The 15,621-nt window shown below is 50.0% G+C and overlaps 1 protein-coding gene across 1 annotated transcript; it reads left to right on the forward strand.

Moving 5' to 3' along the window:
• Nucleotides 1-550: 550 nt before the first annotated feature.
• Nucleotides 551-14,295, forward strand: LOC136627102 (protein DVR-1-like). Its single transcript, XM_066602041.1, has 2 exons — nucleotides 551-827; nucleotides 13,242-14,295. The coding sequence occupies exons 1-2, from the start codon at nucleotides 563-565 to the stop codon at nucleotides 14,039-14,041; spliced, it is 1,065 nt and encodes a 354-aa protein (XP_066458138.1). The 5' UTR covers nucleotides 551-562; the 3' UTR covers nucleotides 14,042-14,295.
• The last annotated feature ends 1,326 nt before the right edge of the window (nucleotides 14,296-15,621 follow it).

The raw sequence follows: 15,621 nt of genomic DNA on the forward strand, positions 1-15,621 counted from the left end.
CGTATCGCACAAAATCGCGATTTTGCAGTAAATACGCAAACGCTAGTGGGTAGTCACCCTCAGGCTGGTTTCACTCAGTCGAAGATCTTGCGTTAGATTTGTGCATTGCGAGAAGCACAAGGCTCACACGAATATGAGCCCATTCTTTTGAATGGGGTCATACATGGCCTATCTTTGTATGTGCCCTCGTATCGCATCGTCCACTGTTTTTAAAGGGGCAGCAGCATCACTCCACATGCTAGATTCACGTGAGTGCTATGTGGGGTTTCCCATTGAAAACAGTGCGATCCACCGCCGCGGCTGTCAGCTACTTCCCTGAAGTGATGCCAGATGTCTTTGATACAAAAACGCCTCACATCCGCGGCAAAATTGCATGTTGGCGAGCGCTATATCGGGCCGTGCTTCACAGTCCAATATCGCATGCGCCTGTGTGAAATTAACCTAAGAGGTTGAGCATTTCATCCAACAAGCTTTACCACAAACATCTCCAATTAAGCGCTGATTACTGGATACAAAGCCGGGCCAGCAGTAAGCTCAGCTCTCTGCTATAGAGATTGCCAGCATGTGGTGGGTCACACTCGGGGGATTCCTGGTGCTGCTTGTCCCGGCGGACACAGATACTAAGTTATGGCACATGGAAGAATTCTCAATAAAGCTCATTCACCCAGCTAACCCAGTTCCTGTGTCCCCCCCTCCTGTACCCTCTGTATTATGGAAGATCTACAACCAGAGGATGGGGAGCAAAGCCCCCAAGAAGAACCAAGAACTGTGCTTCATGAAAGAGCTCAATGTCCCAGGGAATATCATCCGAGTCTTTCCGGACCAGGGTAAGGCCCGCATCGGTTCTGATATACATTATTATTACTGTTGATCAGGGCTTTCAGAATCTGTGTTTACCAGTGAAATGAGCCAATTCAGCTGGGAGGATTGAGTTTTCTGTTGCAGTAACTGGTAAATGTCTTTAAAGGGGTTGTCCCGCGAAAGCAAGTGGGGTTCAGCACTTCTGTATGGCCATATTAATGCACTTTGTAATGTACATCGTGCATTAATTATGAGCCATACAGAAGTTATTCACTTACCTGTTCCGTTGCTAGCGTCCTTGTCTCCATGGTGCCGTCTAATTTCAGCGCTTCCGCAGTCCGGTCTTCTCCCTGGTGAATGGGGCCGCTCGTGCCGGAGAGCTGGTCCTCGTAGCTCCGCCCCGTCATGTGTGCCGATTCCAGCCAATCAGGAGGCTGGAATCGGCAATGGACCGCACAGAGCCCACGGTGCACCATGGGAGAAGACCCGCGGTGCATCGTGGGTGAAGATCCCGGCGGCCATCTTAGTAAGGTAAGAAAGAAGTCGCCGCAGCGGGTAAGTACTAAACGTTTTTTTTTTTGTTTTTTTTTAACACATGCATTGGGTTTGTCTCGCGCCGAACGGGGGGCCTATTGAAAAAAAAAAAAAACCCGTTTCGGTGCGGGACAACCCCTTTAAGGATGATACGTGCGAAATTTATTTATTTATTTTTTCCCCGTGGTTGGCAAGATTATTCTCCAAAAAAGCATTGATGCTCAACATCACAGTGAATAAAGATGCAAACTTGCTGCAATTGCTCTTGCAGCAAAATTGCGATCATCCATGTGGAATTAGCCTAAATGAGCACTGAGTGCTCCCCACTTTCAAGAAATCGTAATTTTTATATATCCTTCTCAACGCAGCTGTCTGAGGGTTCGTTTTCTGCAGGGTAAGCTGAATTTCTTTTCAATGTTACTATTAGGCCGGCTTCAGACGACCGTATATCGGCCATGTTTTCACGCCCAGCCGATATACGGTGTCCCTCTCTGCAGGGGGAGGAGGTTGGAAGAGCTGGGAGCAGTGCACTGAGCTCCTGTCCCCTCTGTCCCTCGCCGCTATTTGCAATGGTAGGGGGTAGGATGGGGGCGGAGCAAAGTTCCAGGACTCCCAGTGCAAACAATGGTGAGGGGCGGAGAGGGGGGTGAGAGCTCAGTGCACTGCTCCCAGCTCTTCCAGCCTCCCCCCGCACCCCCATCCCCCTTGCAGAGAAGGACACGGCATATCAGCCAGGCGTGAATACCCGGTCAATATACAGTCGTCTGAAAAAGGCCTTAAGGCCGTCTGCATACGACCAGGTCGGATTCCGGTGCGGCTTCCTGCATGTGTGTGCCCAGCCAGCATCCTTGCATAACTGCTTTTCTTTTCCTGTACTGCGAATGGTCTGCAGAGCAAGCCGTCAGACATACGCTGCATTTTTAATTTTTTTAAATTTTTTTTTAAAATCCTGGCTTTTTCCGCGCGGTTGCTAGGCGATAACCTGGAATCCGCAACCTTTCTGCATTGACATTGTGAAATGCCCGTGGGTTGGACAGCTGCCATAAACCCCCCACCTCACCCCTCTGCAAGTGGAAATCACTTGTGTGGAGTAAAAAGCGTCTTTACATAGCATACTATGTTCTAGGCCTCAATGTACTAGGAAACTTTTAGTGTGTGGGTTTTCTTTTTTTTTTTTTTTTTCCCCGAGAAGTGAATTGGGGAGAAAAAAAATGAAATTCTGCCATCTTGAGGGGGTGTGGTGTTTCCATGGTGTTCAGACTGCAATAAAAATGACAACTTTAGGCAATGCACATGGGTTGAAATTTCGCTGCAAGATTTCACACAGAATTTCCGCCGTTGTACACTGCCATAGTATTGTATTGGTTTACACATGAAAACTCGTGCAGTAACAATCGCGGCATGTCCTATTTCAGTGACGTGCCGGCTTTGCACTGTGCTTGTGCGGCTGGGCGCTAGCTCAATTGGAAGCCACAGCGTCGCACTCCTTCTCTTGGCATCAGCACCCACGTTGGGAAGCACCGGTCACTGGATTTATGCTGTAAGAGACTGGGACAACAGTGGGGCTGCAGCACTGAGGCCTCATGTCCACTAGGAAATTCGGACCCGCGCGGATTCTCCATGCAGAATCTCGCAGCGGGACCCTCCTTTCCCGCGGACATGAGGCCTGAAAAAAGATTTAACTCGCCTGTCCGGACACTACGGGTTCCCATCCGTCGCAGCCGGATCTTCTTTCCCTCTGCCCGGCGGATGCGCTCGGCACGCCGGCAGCGTGCCGCGCGCATGCGCCGTGCACTTTAAAAAAAAAAAAAACTCCTGCTCTCCCGCGCCGGAGAGTAGAAATTCAGCTGCGGGTGTACTGCGGGACTGGACGGCTTCAATGGAAGCCTGCGGGAGTTGTCTGCGGAGGAGACCCGCAGAAAATAGAGCATGCTGCGTTTTTTTTCCCTCCCGCACGTGAGAAAACGCAAATCCATTAAAATGCCATCCGCAGGTACAACTTTCAATGATTCCCTATGGGCAAAATTGAATGCGGATTCCGCAACGGAATCAGCAATTCAATTTTGCTAGTGGACATGAGGCCTGAATCTGGGTAAATACTATTGATGACCTAGCCTCAAGGATCAGTGAGTGTCCAAACAGCTGATTGGCTGGGGTCCTGAATGGTAGATCCTGGCTGATCAACTGTTGATGACCTATCCTGAGGCTAGGTGTTTTCCCTGGAAAACCCATTTTAGGCTACATTCACACTGGCAAGAGTGATATCGGGTCGAGAAACTCGACCCAATATCATGCTGCCAACATGCTACTTCCACCCCCATCCCCATCCTCCTTCACCTCGCACTGCAGCCAAGTTCCATGCAATGTGTGTTTAGGTCCAATTTAAAGCAATGAGCTGAGACATTCCAAGGGAGCGCCCAAAGATAAAAAAAAAAAAACCTTCAACACATTCTATCTCACAGCAATACTGTGAGGAAAACAGAATCATAGACTGGTAGAGTTGGAAGGGACCTCCTCGTATGCCGTGAAATGCTTAATGATACGGCATGTGACTGGGGACTAGTAGTAAAAGTAAAGTGAACGTCAGAGGGGGGAGGAGCTTAGACAGGGAGAGCGGAAGAGGACCTCAGTCAAGCGACGGAGGGAGAAGAGTGAAGACGGCAGCGGTAAAGAACGAGCAGACTGAGCGAGCGTAAGAAGAGCAAGAAAAAGGAAAAGCAAAGTGCAGAAGACAAGGGAAAGGAGAAGAGGAGGCAGAGCGGACAACGGCAGTAAGAAGGAGTGAGTGGAAGGCACGCCGGCCAGAAAAGAGAAGGACAACAGTAGCAATGGAGGAATTGCGGGTGAAAATCCAACAGGCTGTGCAACAAGACGGCACCGGGTGGCTGGAGGAAATATTGGCAAGCTGCAGGTCGGTGTCGGAGCCCGGTCTGCCGGCGGAACCAGAGGTACCGGAGCAAGTGGACAGGAGGGGTACAGGGCAGGAAGCAGATGCCGGGCGGGGACGCCCGATGAGAAGAAAAAACCCTCCAACACGGCTCAGTCCGAGCCCAGCGGCGAAACGAGGGAGCCGGAGAACCAGCCGGGGCAGTGAGAAGCCGCAGGTTCCGGGAAGCGCCAGCTACAAAAGGGCGGCAAATTTGAACCGCGCGGCGGGAAAAACGCCAGCGAAGCAGCAACAGTCACCACCAGCAGGCGGTCCGGGATCGATTGAAAGGCAGTCGGCAGCATCTGGGGCATGCTCCGACACAGCGGAGCAGCGCGCTTCTGGGCGCAGGACGGCGGTAATCTCCAGGCAGGAGGCGCAGCAAAGGAAAGAGGAGACCCTGAGGAGCGCGCGACATGGCCAACGTGAGCAGGTAGAGAATAGGGGGGCTACAATAAGGGAGGGGGCGAGGCAAAGGAAGTTTAGGCAGGGACGAGCATAGGACCACTGCAAGGGGGGGGGGGGAGCGTTGCAGCCCCGCGCATAGCTGTTAGTAGCGCTGCCAGCAGAGCTTGTAGCACAGAGAGAAGCGACAGGGATAGAGCGGCATCAGTTGCAGGCAGTGGGAGCCTGTTCTCAGACCCCACGCCAGAAAGATCACCAGGCCCGCGCCCCCCCCCCCCCAACCCCCACCGTGCACGGGGCGATAATTGGCCCGGATACCCCACCTCATCCTCCCACCGGGCGATTCCCTATTGTCCCCCTCGGGAGCATGGCCAGCACTACCCACTCCAGAGCTTTCCTGCTAGCGCTGCGCACCCCGCCATTGCCAGTTCTCACAGGCTCGTTTACGTTAATCCCAAGCATGTGAGTTCCCTAGCACACACCGAGGGATATTCCTCTTATAGCACCCTGAGTCGCGCCGGCAGTAACCGACAAGGACAAGGTGCCAAGCGCAGACAGAGGGAGAGAGCCAGGCGGGAGCGATATCAGAAAAAGCGCGATAGTGAACAGGGTAGGGCAGGAGCGCAGAGGCATAGCGGTAGTCCTAGTGAGAGTAGGGCCAGTGAAGGAGACAGGCGTACAGCCTTGGAGCAAGAATACCACCTGATGACACACCGCCGACCGGCGGTTTCGCCTGCAACCTCCATGAACACGGATCTCATACGCCCTAGGGGGCGGGAGTTTTCGCAGAGACGGCCAGAGCTGGGCCACGCTGGAGTTGCTTACTCAAGGAGGGCTCGAGAGGCTACGAACAGGGTCGATCGGCAGCCCTCGCATTCACAACCCAAGAGTCCGGAGAGAAGTCGGGCGAGGACCACGTCCTTGGCATCGCCGGAGGTCGGTCGAGTCGGTGAGTCAACATACATAAATGCGTGGAAAAATGGAATGGATCCCGCTAAGGCGGCGGATAGAGGTGATCTGGTTACGGTGTCAAAGTCCCTGATGAGCAAGGTCGATCGAACAGAAGGGCTTTCAGTGTTCTGCAGTTCGCCGGGGGGCAAGGGCTCGCTGGCGGGTAATGATGGTGTTGGCTCAACAGGCGGTGGTGAGGCGGATCCCCTAGAGGGGCTAAAATACGCCGACTCTTTGTTTTGCGGTGTTGCCCCGTTGGGGGTCGGTTTGTCCGAAGAATTACTGGAAAAAATTCGTAAAGGAATTTATGTGGATATTTGGTCCTTGGTATCGGCGGGCCACGTTATGGTTGATAAAGAGCGCGTGTCCGAGCTTGGAGCCAAGAAGAAGCCGAAGGTGGCTAAAACATTCGGTAACTGGCTGCAAGCCTACACTGTACTGGCATATGTGACATGCCAGCATCAGCCGGACTCATGGTGTACCTCAACACCATCTATAGCGCTTACAAATTGCACGGCGGCGCGGCGTGGTGGCGATACGATTAGGATTTCAGGCGCCGCGTTTCAGGCGTAAACCACATAAGCTGGGCGTCTAAAGCAACAGACGTATGGATCCAGCTTATTCTAGCCCAACGCCCCCAAAGAACGTCCTTTCAAGGGGGTGCCGCAGGGGGCAGTCAACAGCCACCTGCGGCTTCACCGAGACCCAATGGCTCCTGTTGGTTGTACAACGAGAGCCACTGTCGTTTTTACTCCACATGTAAGTTCAGACACGAATGTTTGGTCTGCGGGGGACAGCACGCTGCAATACGTTGCTTTAGAAAGCAAAGAGCATCCACCACTGGGGGCGGTGTCAGTGGAACGCCGCACACCATTGAGAAGCAAGTTCCTGTTTCAGGGGTTAGACAAATACCACAGGAAGCGGGAAGCAAAAATACTTAGGCTTGGTTTTTCCGTCGGCTTTGTTATTCCGTTCACTTTTCAGCCAGCGTCAACGTCGAGCCCCAATTTGAAGTCCGCAATTGACAATTTAGATTTAGTAAGGGAGAAATTGCTCAAGGAAGTAGAACTGGGCCGCATGGCCGGCCCCTTTGAGGAACCCCCTTTTGTTAACTTGCGGGTTTCCCCATTGGGTCTAGTACCTAAGAAGGATGCCGGCAAATTCCGCTTGATACATCATTTATCCTTCCCAAAAGGGGAGTCGGTAAACGATGGCATTTCAAAAGAACAAGCCTCAGTGGTTTATACTTCTTTTGATCAGGCGGTACTGTTAGTCAAGAAAGCGGGTAGACGGGCGCATCTAGCGAAAGCTGATATCGAATCGGCTTTTCGGTTATTGCCCGTGCACCCGGACTGCTTTCACTTGCTAGGTTGTAAAGTGGACAGCCAATTCTTTTTTTGACATGTGTTTGCCGATGGGATGCTCCATTTCATGTTATTACTTTGAGCTATTTAGCTCCTTCCTGGAGTGGATGGTCAGGTACGAGACGGGCATCTCATCAGTGACACACTACCTGGATGATTTTCTGTTCATTGGTTCAGAGTCATCAGGGGATTGCGGGGTCTAGTTAGATACATTTCGGCAACTCATGCATCACGCTGGGGTTCCGCTATCCGAAGAAAAGACCTTGGGTCCAGTAACTCGGCTTGTTTTTCTCGGGATAGAGATAGATACGATGGACATGGTCTTTAGGCTTCCGGCGGATAAAATAGCTCGGCTGCGTCAGTCGGTAAGTGTCGTGCTGTAAAAAGGCCACGTTGCGGCAGGTGCAGGTCCTCCTGGGTTTGTTAAACTTTGCGTGCAAAGTGATACCCATGGGCCGCGTTTTTTTTCCCAGACGGTTATCCTTGGCGACGGTGGGGGCTAGAGAGCCTCATCATTTCATACGGATCACACAAGGAATCAGAGCCGATTTACATATCGGGCGTGTTTTCTTGGATTAGTTTAACGGACAAGTGGTGTGCCCTAAGGAAGAGTGGTCAGGCTCGGAGTTGCGTTTGTTTGCCGATGTGGCTGGGTCGGTTGGTTTCGGTGTTATTTTCCAGAACAACTGGTGCAGGGAGTCCTGGCCAGAGTCGTGGTTGGAGCGGCAATGGAATAAAAACATTACGCTGCGGGAATTTTTCCCGTTGGTGGTGGCTTTGGAATTATGGGGCAAGGAGCTCCAAGATCGTAAGATTTGTTTCTGGTCAGATAATGAAGCGGTGGTCCACACCATTAACAAACAGTCTTCGGGTTCACCACCGGTGTTGGCCCTGTTAAGGCACGCGGTTTTACGATGTTTGCAGCGTAACGTGTACTTACGAGCAAAGCATGTACCGGGTTATAACAATGGAGCAGCTGATGCACTCTCTCGTTCGCAGATGGAGCTGTTCAGGGAGCGGCACCCACAGGCGGCTGCCAGGGGGGTACGCTGCCCGCCTTTCTTATGGAGTCTGGTAGAAGAGAGTTGCTGAGGATGGTGGAATCCTCGGTGGCAACCTGGAAAACATATGAGGCGATTTGGTCGACGTGGTTGTCTTTTGCTGGAGACAGTGTGGTGGGGGGCGACAGGGCCCGCGGGGCAACACTGGACATGTTATCCTCCCTTCGTGCAAAACGATCGTCGGTCGACGTTGCAAAAAGACATTTGTCGGGAGTCGCGTTCTTATTAAAATTACACGGTTTTAAGGATGTTACTAAAGATTTCGTTTTCCGACAGATTGTTCGCGGTTGGAAAAAGGGCGGGTAGATTCATGCCGCCCCCATTACATATTCAGTGCTGAATAAATTAATGGAGGTGTTGGAATCCACATGCACAAACGGTTCGGAAGCGTTGTTGTTCAGAGCGGCGTTTTTACTAGCTTTTTACGCGGCTCTCAGGATCGGAGAGTTAGTTCCCGCTAATAAGAATAAACCTGGAGGCCTTCGCGGCAGCGACGTCATCATGACGGACGGGTCTTTACAGGTCCGGGTCAGAAAATCCAAGACTGACATTTACGGGAGGGGTGAATGGCTATCGATTAGCAGCTTGGGCACGCGCTGGTGCCCGGTGGGCACGGTAGGACAGTACATGGCTAACAGGGGGCAGAGCGAGCAATTTTTGGTGCATTCCTCAGGGCTCCCACTTACCCGGTTCCAGTATTCGTCGGTGTTCCGGACTTCGTTACGAGCAGCGGGTTTTCGAGCCATCTGAGTTCAGTACACATTCCTTCAGGATTGGCGCTGCGACTATGGCAGACGCAGGCGGCATGAATGAAGAAAATTTAAAGAGGTTGGGTAGATGGAAATCACAGGCGTACAAATCCTATGTAAGGCCGGACTTGATGGTGGATTGACCTGGGTGGTCACCGGTTCACAATGTTGTTGACAAAGTCTTGTTTTTTATTCTCGAGTACAATTTTTCCCGTTACGGGGTTTTTTTCCTGTGTTTTTCCCTGTTTATTTTCCCAGCTGGAGAGCCGTGGAGGGTGTACGTCATTGGCCATTCTTACATCTATTGGGCCGAAAGGAGGGCAGCGGTAAGACCCATGGGAAAGAATTTAGGATTGTCCAGAACGTGGCACGGAGTACGGGGGCTACAATGGCCTAAATTGCTGAAAATAGTAATGGATATAAGCAGACGGACCCCCCCCGGAGGGTGGTTTTGGTTGTGCACGCCGGGGGGAACGATCTTGGCAGAATAAAGATGGCGGATCTCTTGGTGCTAATAAAGCAGGACATACTTCGTTTTCGTGACTGCTTTCAGGAATCGATCATGGTATGGTCGGACATTGTGGCGAGAAGACATTGGAGAGGAGCGAGAGATCCGGCGGCAATAGAAAGGGTCAGAAAATTAGTGAATTTGAAAATGTCGCAGTTTGTTCGGTCACTGGGAGGGATTGCGGTGCGACATTGGGAGCTTGAGGATATGGAGAAAGGAGCATTGAGGGAGGATGGTGTCCACCTCAACGAGGTTGGTATGGATACGTTTTTGTCAGGTTTGCAGGACGGAGTAGAGGCAGCCTTAGTGCAAGTTGGTGGGGTGGGACAGAATGAGCCATAGGGATACGGCACATCCCGTGTGTCCTGGTTATTCCATGCTGGATAGGGATATTCGAGGAAGGTTGGCAAGCCAAAGGATCGGGGCTTACGAACGTCCTCTAGGACGGTTTACGGACTCAGAAGGCTAACCTTCTTACAGCATGGAAAGGTTTCTGGTTTGAGAAAGTTATTTTGAGTTATATGAAAACTTAATAAAGCTGTGGCCTACCCCACCTTTATACAGCAAGAAGTTGTAGATGTGTTTGTTTGATAAAGTAAGTGAACAAATAGTTAATGTCCCCAGTCAGGACTGGGGACACTAACTCACTTACCAGCTCACTTACCTAATAAATGAACAAATGTCTACCACTTCTTGCTGTATAAAAACGTGGGGTAGGCCACAGCTTTATTAATATTAAACAACATTATAATAACTCTTAACGATCAAGACCTATCCTACTGTCCGCAGGTTAACTTTATCAGTCCGTAAACCGTCCTCCGAGGACGTTCGTAAGCCCCGGTCCTTCGGCTTGCAAACCTTCCTCTATTCCCTAACCAGCATGGACAAATTCCGGGCCAAACCACAAGCGGTGACAATTTCCAACAACTGCCTCCTGCTCCAGACCTTTCTCCTCACCTGCCCAGACCTTCCGGGCGGGTGGGCGGGTGTCTTCTCGGCTCCAATCTTCCCTCTTCTCCTCGTGTCTCTCGTCTCTGGTCTTCTTCCGCTCCCCTCCCTCTTCGCTTCCTGTCTTAGCTCCACCCCCTCTGTGTTCGCTTTTCCTTAACCCTTCCAGTGCCTGTCCCCAGTCACATACCATTTTCTTAAACAGTTCACGGCATACGAGGTCATCGAGTCCAACCCCCCTGTTTAGTGCAGGATTTACTAAATCATCCCAGACAGATATTTGTCTAGCCTTTGTTTGAACACTTCTATTGAGGGAGAACTCACTACCTCCCATGGTAACCTGTTCCACTCATTGAGCCCCCTCACTGTCTAATACCTAATCTGTGTCTCCTCCCTTTCAGTTTTATCCCATTGCTTATAGTCTTTCCTTGTACAGATGAGAATAGGGCTGATCCCTCTGCACTATGACAGCCCTTCAGATATTTGTAGACCGCTATTAAAGGGGTTGTCCCGCGATGACAAGTTAAGTTAAACACTTCTGTATGGCCATATACATGCACTTTTTTAATATACATCATGCATGAAATATGTGCCATACAGAAGTTATATACTCACCTTCCCTGTGCTGGCGTCCCCGTCTCCATGGTGCCGTCTAATTTCAGCGTCTAATCGCCCGATTAGACGCGCTTGCGCAGAAGGGTCTTCTCCCTTCTGGTCGGTCCGGGCACGAGCGGCGTTCTGGCTCCGCCCCCTTCTACGCGTCATCGCGTAGCTCTGCCCCGTCACGTGTGCCGATTCCAGCCAATCAGGAGGCTGGAATCTGCAATGGACCGCACAGAGCCCACGGTGCACCATGGGAGAAGACCGGCGGTGCATTGTGGGTGAAGATCCCGGCGGCCATCTTGGAGGAAAAGGAAGAAGTTGCAGAGAGGGGATTCGGGTAAGTAAAAATTTTTTTTATTTTTTTATTTCAACACATCCCTTGGGTTTGTCCTGCGCTAAAGGGGGGCCTATGCAAAAAAAAAAAACCCGTTTCGGCGCGGGACAACCCCTTTAAGTCTCCTCTCAGCCGTCTCTTCTGCAAGCTAAACATTCCCAGATCCTTTAACCGTTCCTCATAGGACATGATTTGCAGACCGCTCACCATCCTTGTAACTCTTCTCTGAACTTGCTCCAGTTTGTCTGTCTCTTTTAGGGCTTAGTTAGACGATCATATATCGGCTCGGTTTTTACGCCGAGCCGATATACGGTGTCCTTGTCTGCAGGGGGGGGGGGGGGGGGAGGATGGAAGAGCCAGGAGCAGGAACTGAGCTCCTGCCCCCTCTCCGCCCCTTGCCACTATTTGCAATAGGAGGGGGCGAGATGAAGGCGTTTGTCAAACATCTCAAGTGTTTCCCATTCTTCTTAATTGGAAACCTCGCATCCCATGCTGTGCGATGTTTATCCCAACTTCATTGAAAACAATGGGAGAGACTTCTGAGGGAACACCCAAGGATAAGACAAATCGCTCATATGTTTGATCCCATTCATGAGAATGGGGTTCATATATGCATGTGTCTCAACGTGTGAAGGCAGCCTAAGTACGTTCAAAGAAATGGAGTTCATATTTGAGTTTTGTGCATCTTGTAATGCACAGAACTCGTCAGATTCTCGCCCGTGTGAATGTAACTTCAAAGGGATTATCTGGAATTACAGCATTGATAGTTTAGGGTGGGCCATCAATTTGGTGGGGGTCCAACTCTTGGCACTCCTGATTAGCTGTTTAAAGGGGATGTAGCACTTGAGCAAATTCCGGGCTCTCTGGTTTACGTTGCTCTGCACACTAAGCAACAGCCAGGCTAGGTAATGCAGTTTTGTCACACTTGTTTATATACAAGCTACAATACCAACACAGATGCTACTAAGGCCGTCTGTAGACGGAGAAAATCAGGCCCGCCGCGGATTCTTTATATAGAATCCGTAGCGGGTCCCTCCTGCCCCGCGGACATGAGGCCTAAAAATCAGAATAAACTCACCTGCTTCGGACGATGCAGATCTTGCTTCCTTTGCGGCCGGATTTTCTTTCTTTGGCCCGGCGGATGTGCTTGGCACGCCGGCGCTGTGCCGCACGCATACGCCGAGCACATCCGCCAGGCTGAAGAAGGAAGATCCGGCTGCGAAGAAGGGAAGAACCGCACCATCTGGAGCAGGTGAGTTTAATTAATTCTGGTACGGGTCTCCCGCGGATCCGGACGGCTTCCATAGGCTTCAATAGAAGCCTGCGGGAGACCCGCACGAAAATGGAGCATGTCCATTTTTTTTTTTTCCCTGCACACGGATCTGCGCCTGACGGGGAAAAATGACATGCGCAGGTATTTAACTAACTACCTGCGGTTGTCCAATGCATCCCTATGAGGCGCAGATCCGTGTGCAGGAAAAGCGCTGCGTATTTTAAGCCTGTGGACATGAGGCCTAAATGTCCAATATAAACAATGAAGAGACAGCACTTGCCCCAGTCATGTGGCTCCTGTAAACCATTGATCGGCAGGGCTGCCAAGAATTGGACACCAAATTGATGGCCAAATGTAGGGATAGACTAACCATATATCGTAATCTTAGGGAAACCACTCAGTTGATGCTTCTATAGATTACTACAATCCCAAATGGGGTGCGTTCACACAGGTGAGAAAATTGTGTGTTCCGAGACTCCTCAAGACAATACAACACCTTATTTGCAATGGTTGTAATTACCTGGGCAATCTTTCTCTTGCAGCGATGCTACAAGCCAGAAAAATTGCAGCATGTTCTACTACTGAGCAAGTCTCACATGAGAATAGAACATGCAGATGTGTAGTCTCCCACGCAACACACGGACAGTTTCTGTATTCTGTGCAATGTCAGTCGCACCCCAAAATGTTGGGCATGACTCGCCGTTGCCCATGTGAATACACCCTTATGCATTTAGCTTTGACTAAACGGCTCGCACTTTTTTTTTTTTTGTCTCTTGTACTCTAGGTGAATTTGCTCCTTGGTCTCCAGAACAACCTTCAAACCTTTGTCTGCAAAAGATAATCTCCTTTAATCTACAAGTAATGGAAAAAGAGGAGCAGTTGACCATGGGGCAGTTGGAGCTAAGGTTTAACCAAAATTCCTATTATGGAGGAACATTTGATTTGCAGCTATACATGCTTCGAATACTGTCCCCGCAGGACATTCGTAGGAAGATGTCAAGCAAAAAACTCCTGGCTGCACAAACTTTTCGGCTGCTTCACAAGACTTTATACTTTAACCTGACAAATGTTTGCCGGATTTGGAGAGACCGTACTAAGAACCTGGGACTGCTGCTGGAGATCTTCACTAGAAGAGAAGACACATTGGCTGAGTGTCGGGGAATACAAACCTTTCTCTCTAGCTCTTTGATGACGGTGACCCTTAATCCACTACAATGTAAGAAGCCACGACCTAGGAGAAGTCATGGCACGCTTCCTCTTATGGCCAGCAATATCTGCAAAAAGAAGCGCCTCTATATTGATTTTAAAGTCATAGGGTGGCAGAACTGGGTGATAGCGCCTCGTGGATACTTGGCCAATTATTGTCACGGAGAATGCCCTTATCCTCTAACCCTGATCCTAAGGGGTTCCAACCATGCGGTCTTACAAACTCTAGCTCATTTATTTTCACCTGAGGATGTCCCACAACCCTGCTGTGTGCCAGTAAAGATGGCGCCTATTTCCATGCTGTTCTACGATAATAATGACAATGTGGTCCTGAGACATTTTGATAACATGGCTATAGATGAATGTGGCTGCAGGTGATGAACAACTCTTCTTTCCCATGACATACAAGCCAATTATGTACTGTTGTCAGAATATCTAATTTAAGAGTAAAATCTGTTTTTATATTGTGATATATTAAAGCTAACTTTTTACAGAAAAAGTAATTCTGTCTGTATTAAATGTTTTAGGAGCGTGTAACACCAGATGAATACTGGTATGTATTGTAAGGCAGGTATTAAGATTTGTACATTTTCTTTGAGACACAAATAAACTACCAATATTAGCATTTTCAATGTCTGTGTTTTTGTTTCTTTTAGTGTATCTGCCTTTTTGAAATAAACTGTGTACGTGAGAAATAACAGCATTTCTGTCATGACTTATATTCCCCATTTTACTCTTTTCATGGTATATGCCAGTGGCTCCCGGGCTTCCGTGTCCGCACCGCTGGTCCTATTACTCAGGCGGCTTCGGTGCAGCACAGGGGAACCCCGCTGCTGGTGACCACCCCTGGCCGCCGCCGGGATGTAGCATGCGCCATTCCGCGCCGCATCCCCATTGCCATGGCAGTCGGGCACGCATCCTTTATCTACAGAATGCTCCCAGTCCAGGAGCGGTACCCTACAGATAGCGTAGACTGTAGCCCTGGTCTCATCCTGTGTATCCTCTCTGAACTTTTCTTCTGACCTGCACTGTGAAGGATTGTACCTGAATTGCTGTGTAATAATAGTTTTGCCAAAGTTATTTCAAGTAAAGTTTATACCAGGCCCTAACCGTTCCTGACTACTCGAGGTACTAGAAAACAGTGTCTGTTTGTTCTCTGCCGTGTGATATATTGGTGTATAGGAATGGTGGCATCACCCGTGACAACTACCACCTCCATCCTCTTGTTAGCATTCCCTATCATAGGGGTGTCATCAGTGGCCTGCAATCCTGCTCTGCCCTTGGCTGCTTGTCATCCCTCTGGGAAAAGAGCCTGGTAAGTGCCGCTGTGACAAGCCAACATTTAACCCTCCCAGCTCCCTACATCTGTCAAGTGTCCAGGGTACCCCTCTGGGGTGTTGCATGTGGACTACTCTTTATTCAAGTGAGGTGAGCTGCCACTGATTAGGAACGTTGGCGTCACTGTGACAAAACAGGAACTTAAGGTAACACTGGTTACTAAACGTGATCTCCCCCAGTTAGTAACGAGCCCTGTGACAAGGTTGCTATTCTGTTACCCTGCTGTTTCCTCGGCTGGGGGCCTGCTCCTTGGATGCTGCACTAGCAATACGCATTCCTGTGTAATAGCACAGGAGTGGAGAATCACTGGAACGAGGGTTGGGCATAGTTTGCCCTGTTAAAAAGGACCTTAACTATGCGTTACACACAGACATAACTTTATTATGTAGGAGTATTCCGCTAGATCTAGCAATGTATAAACAGCAGTAAATATCTCAGCATTGGCTTCAGGATTCACTTCTATGTGTCTCTTGCTCTCTTCTCTTTGTACAGTCCAAGGAGCAGGATAACTTCCTTTCCCCAGCAGCCTTGTCAATCATATGAAAGCAGACGGGCAGCAAGGATGGGAGACGGCACTCGGTTTTGTTTAGTTTTTTTTCAACACAAACTTTCTTAAGGCC

The sequence above is a fragment of the Eleutherodactylus coqui genome, chromosome 5, assembly GCF_035609145.1.
Source record: "Eleutherodactylus coqui strain aEleCoq1 chromosome 5, aEleCoq1.hap1, whole genome shotgun sequence".
Lineage (NCBI taxonomy): Eukaryota > Metazoa > Chordata > Amphibia > Anura > Eleutherodactylidae > Eleutherodactylus > Eleutherodactylus coqui.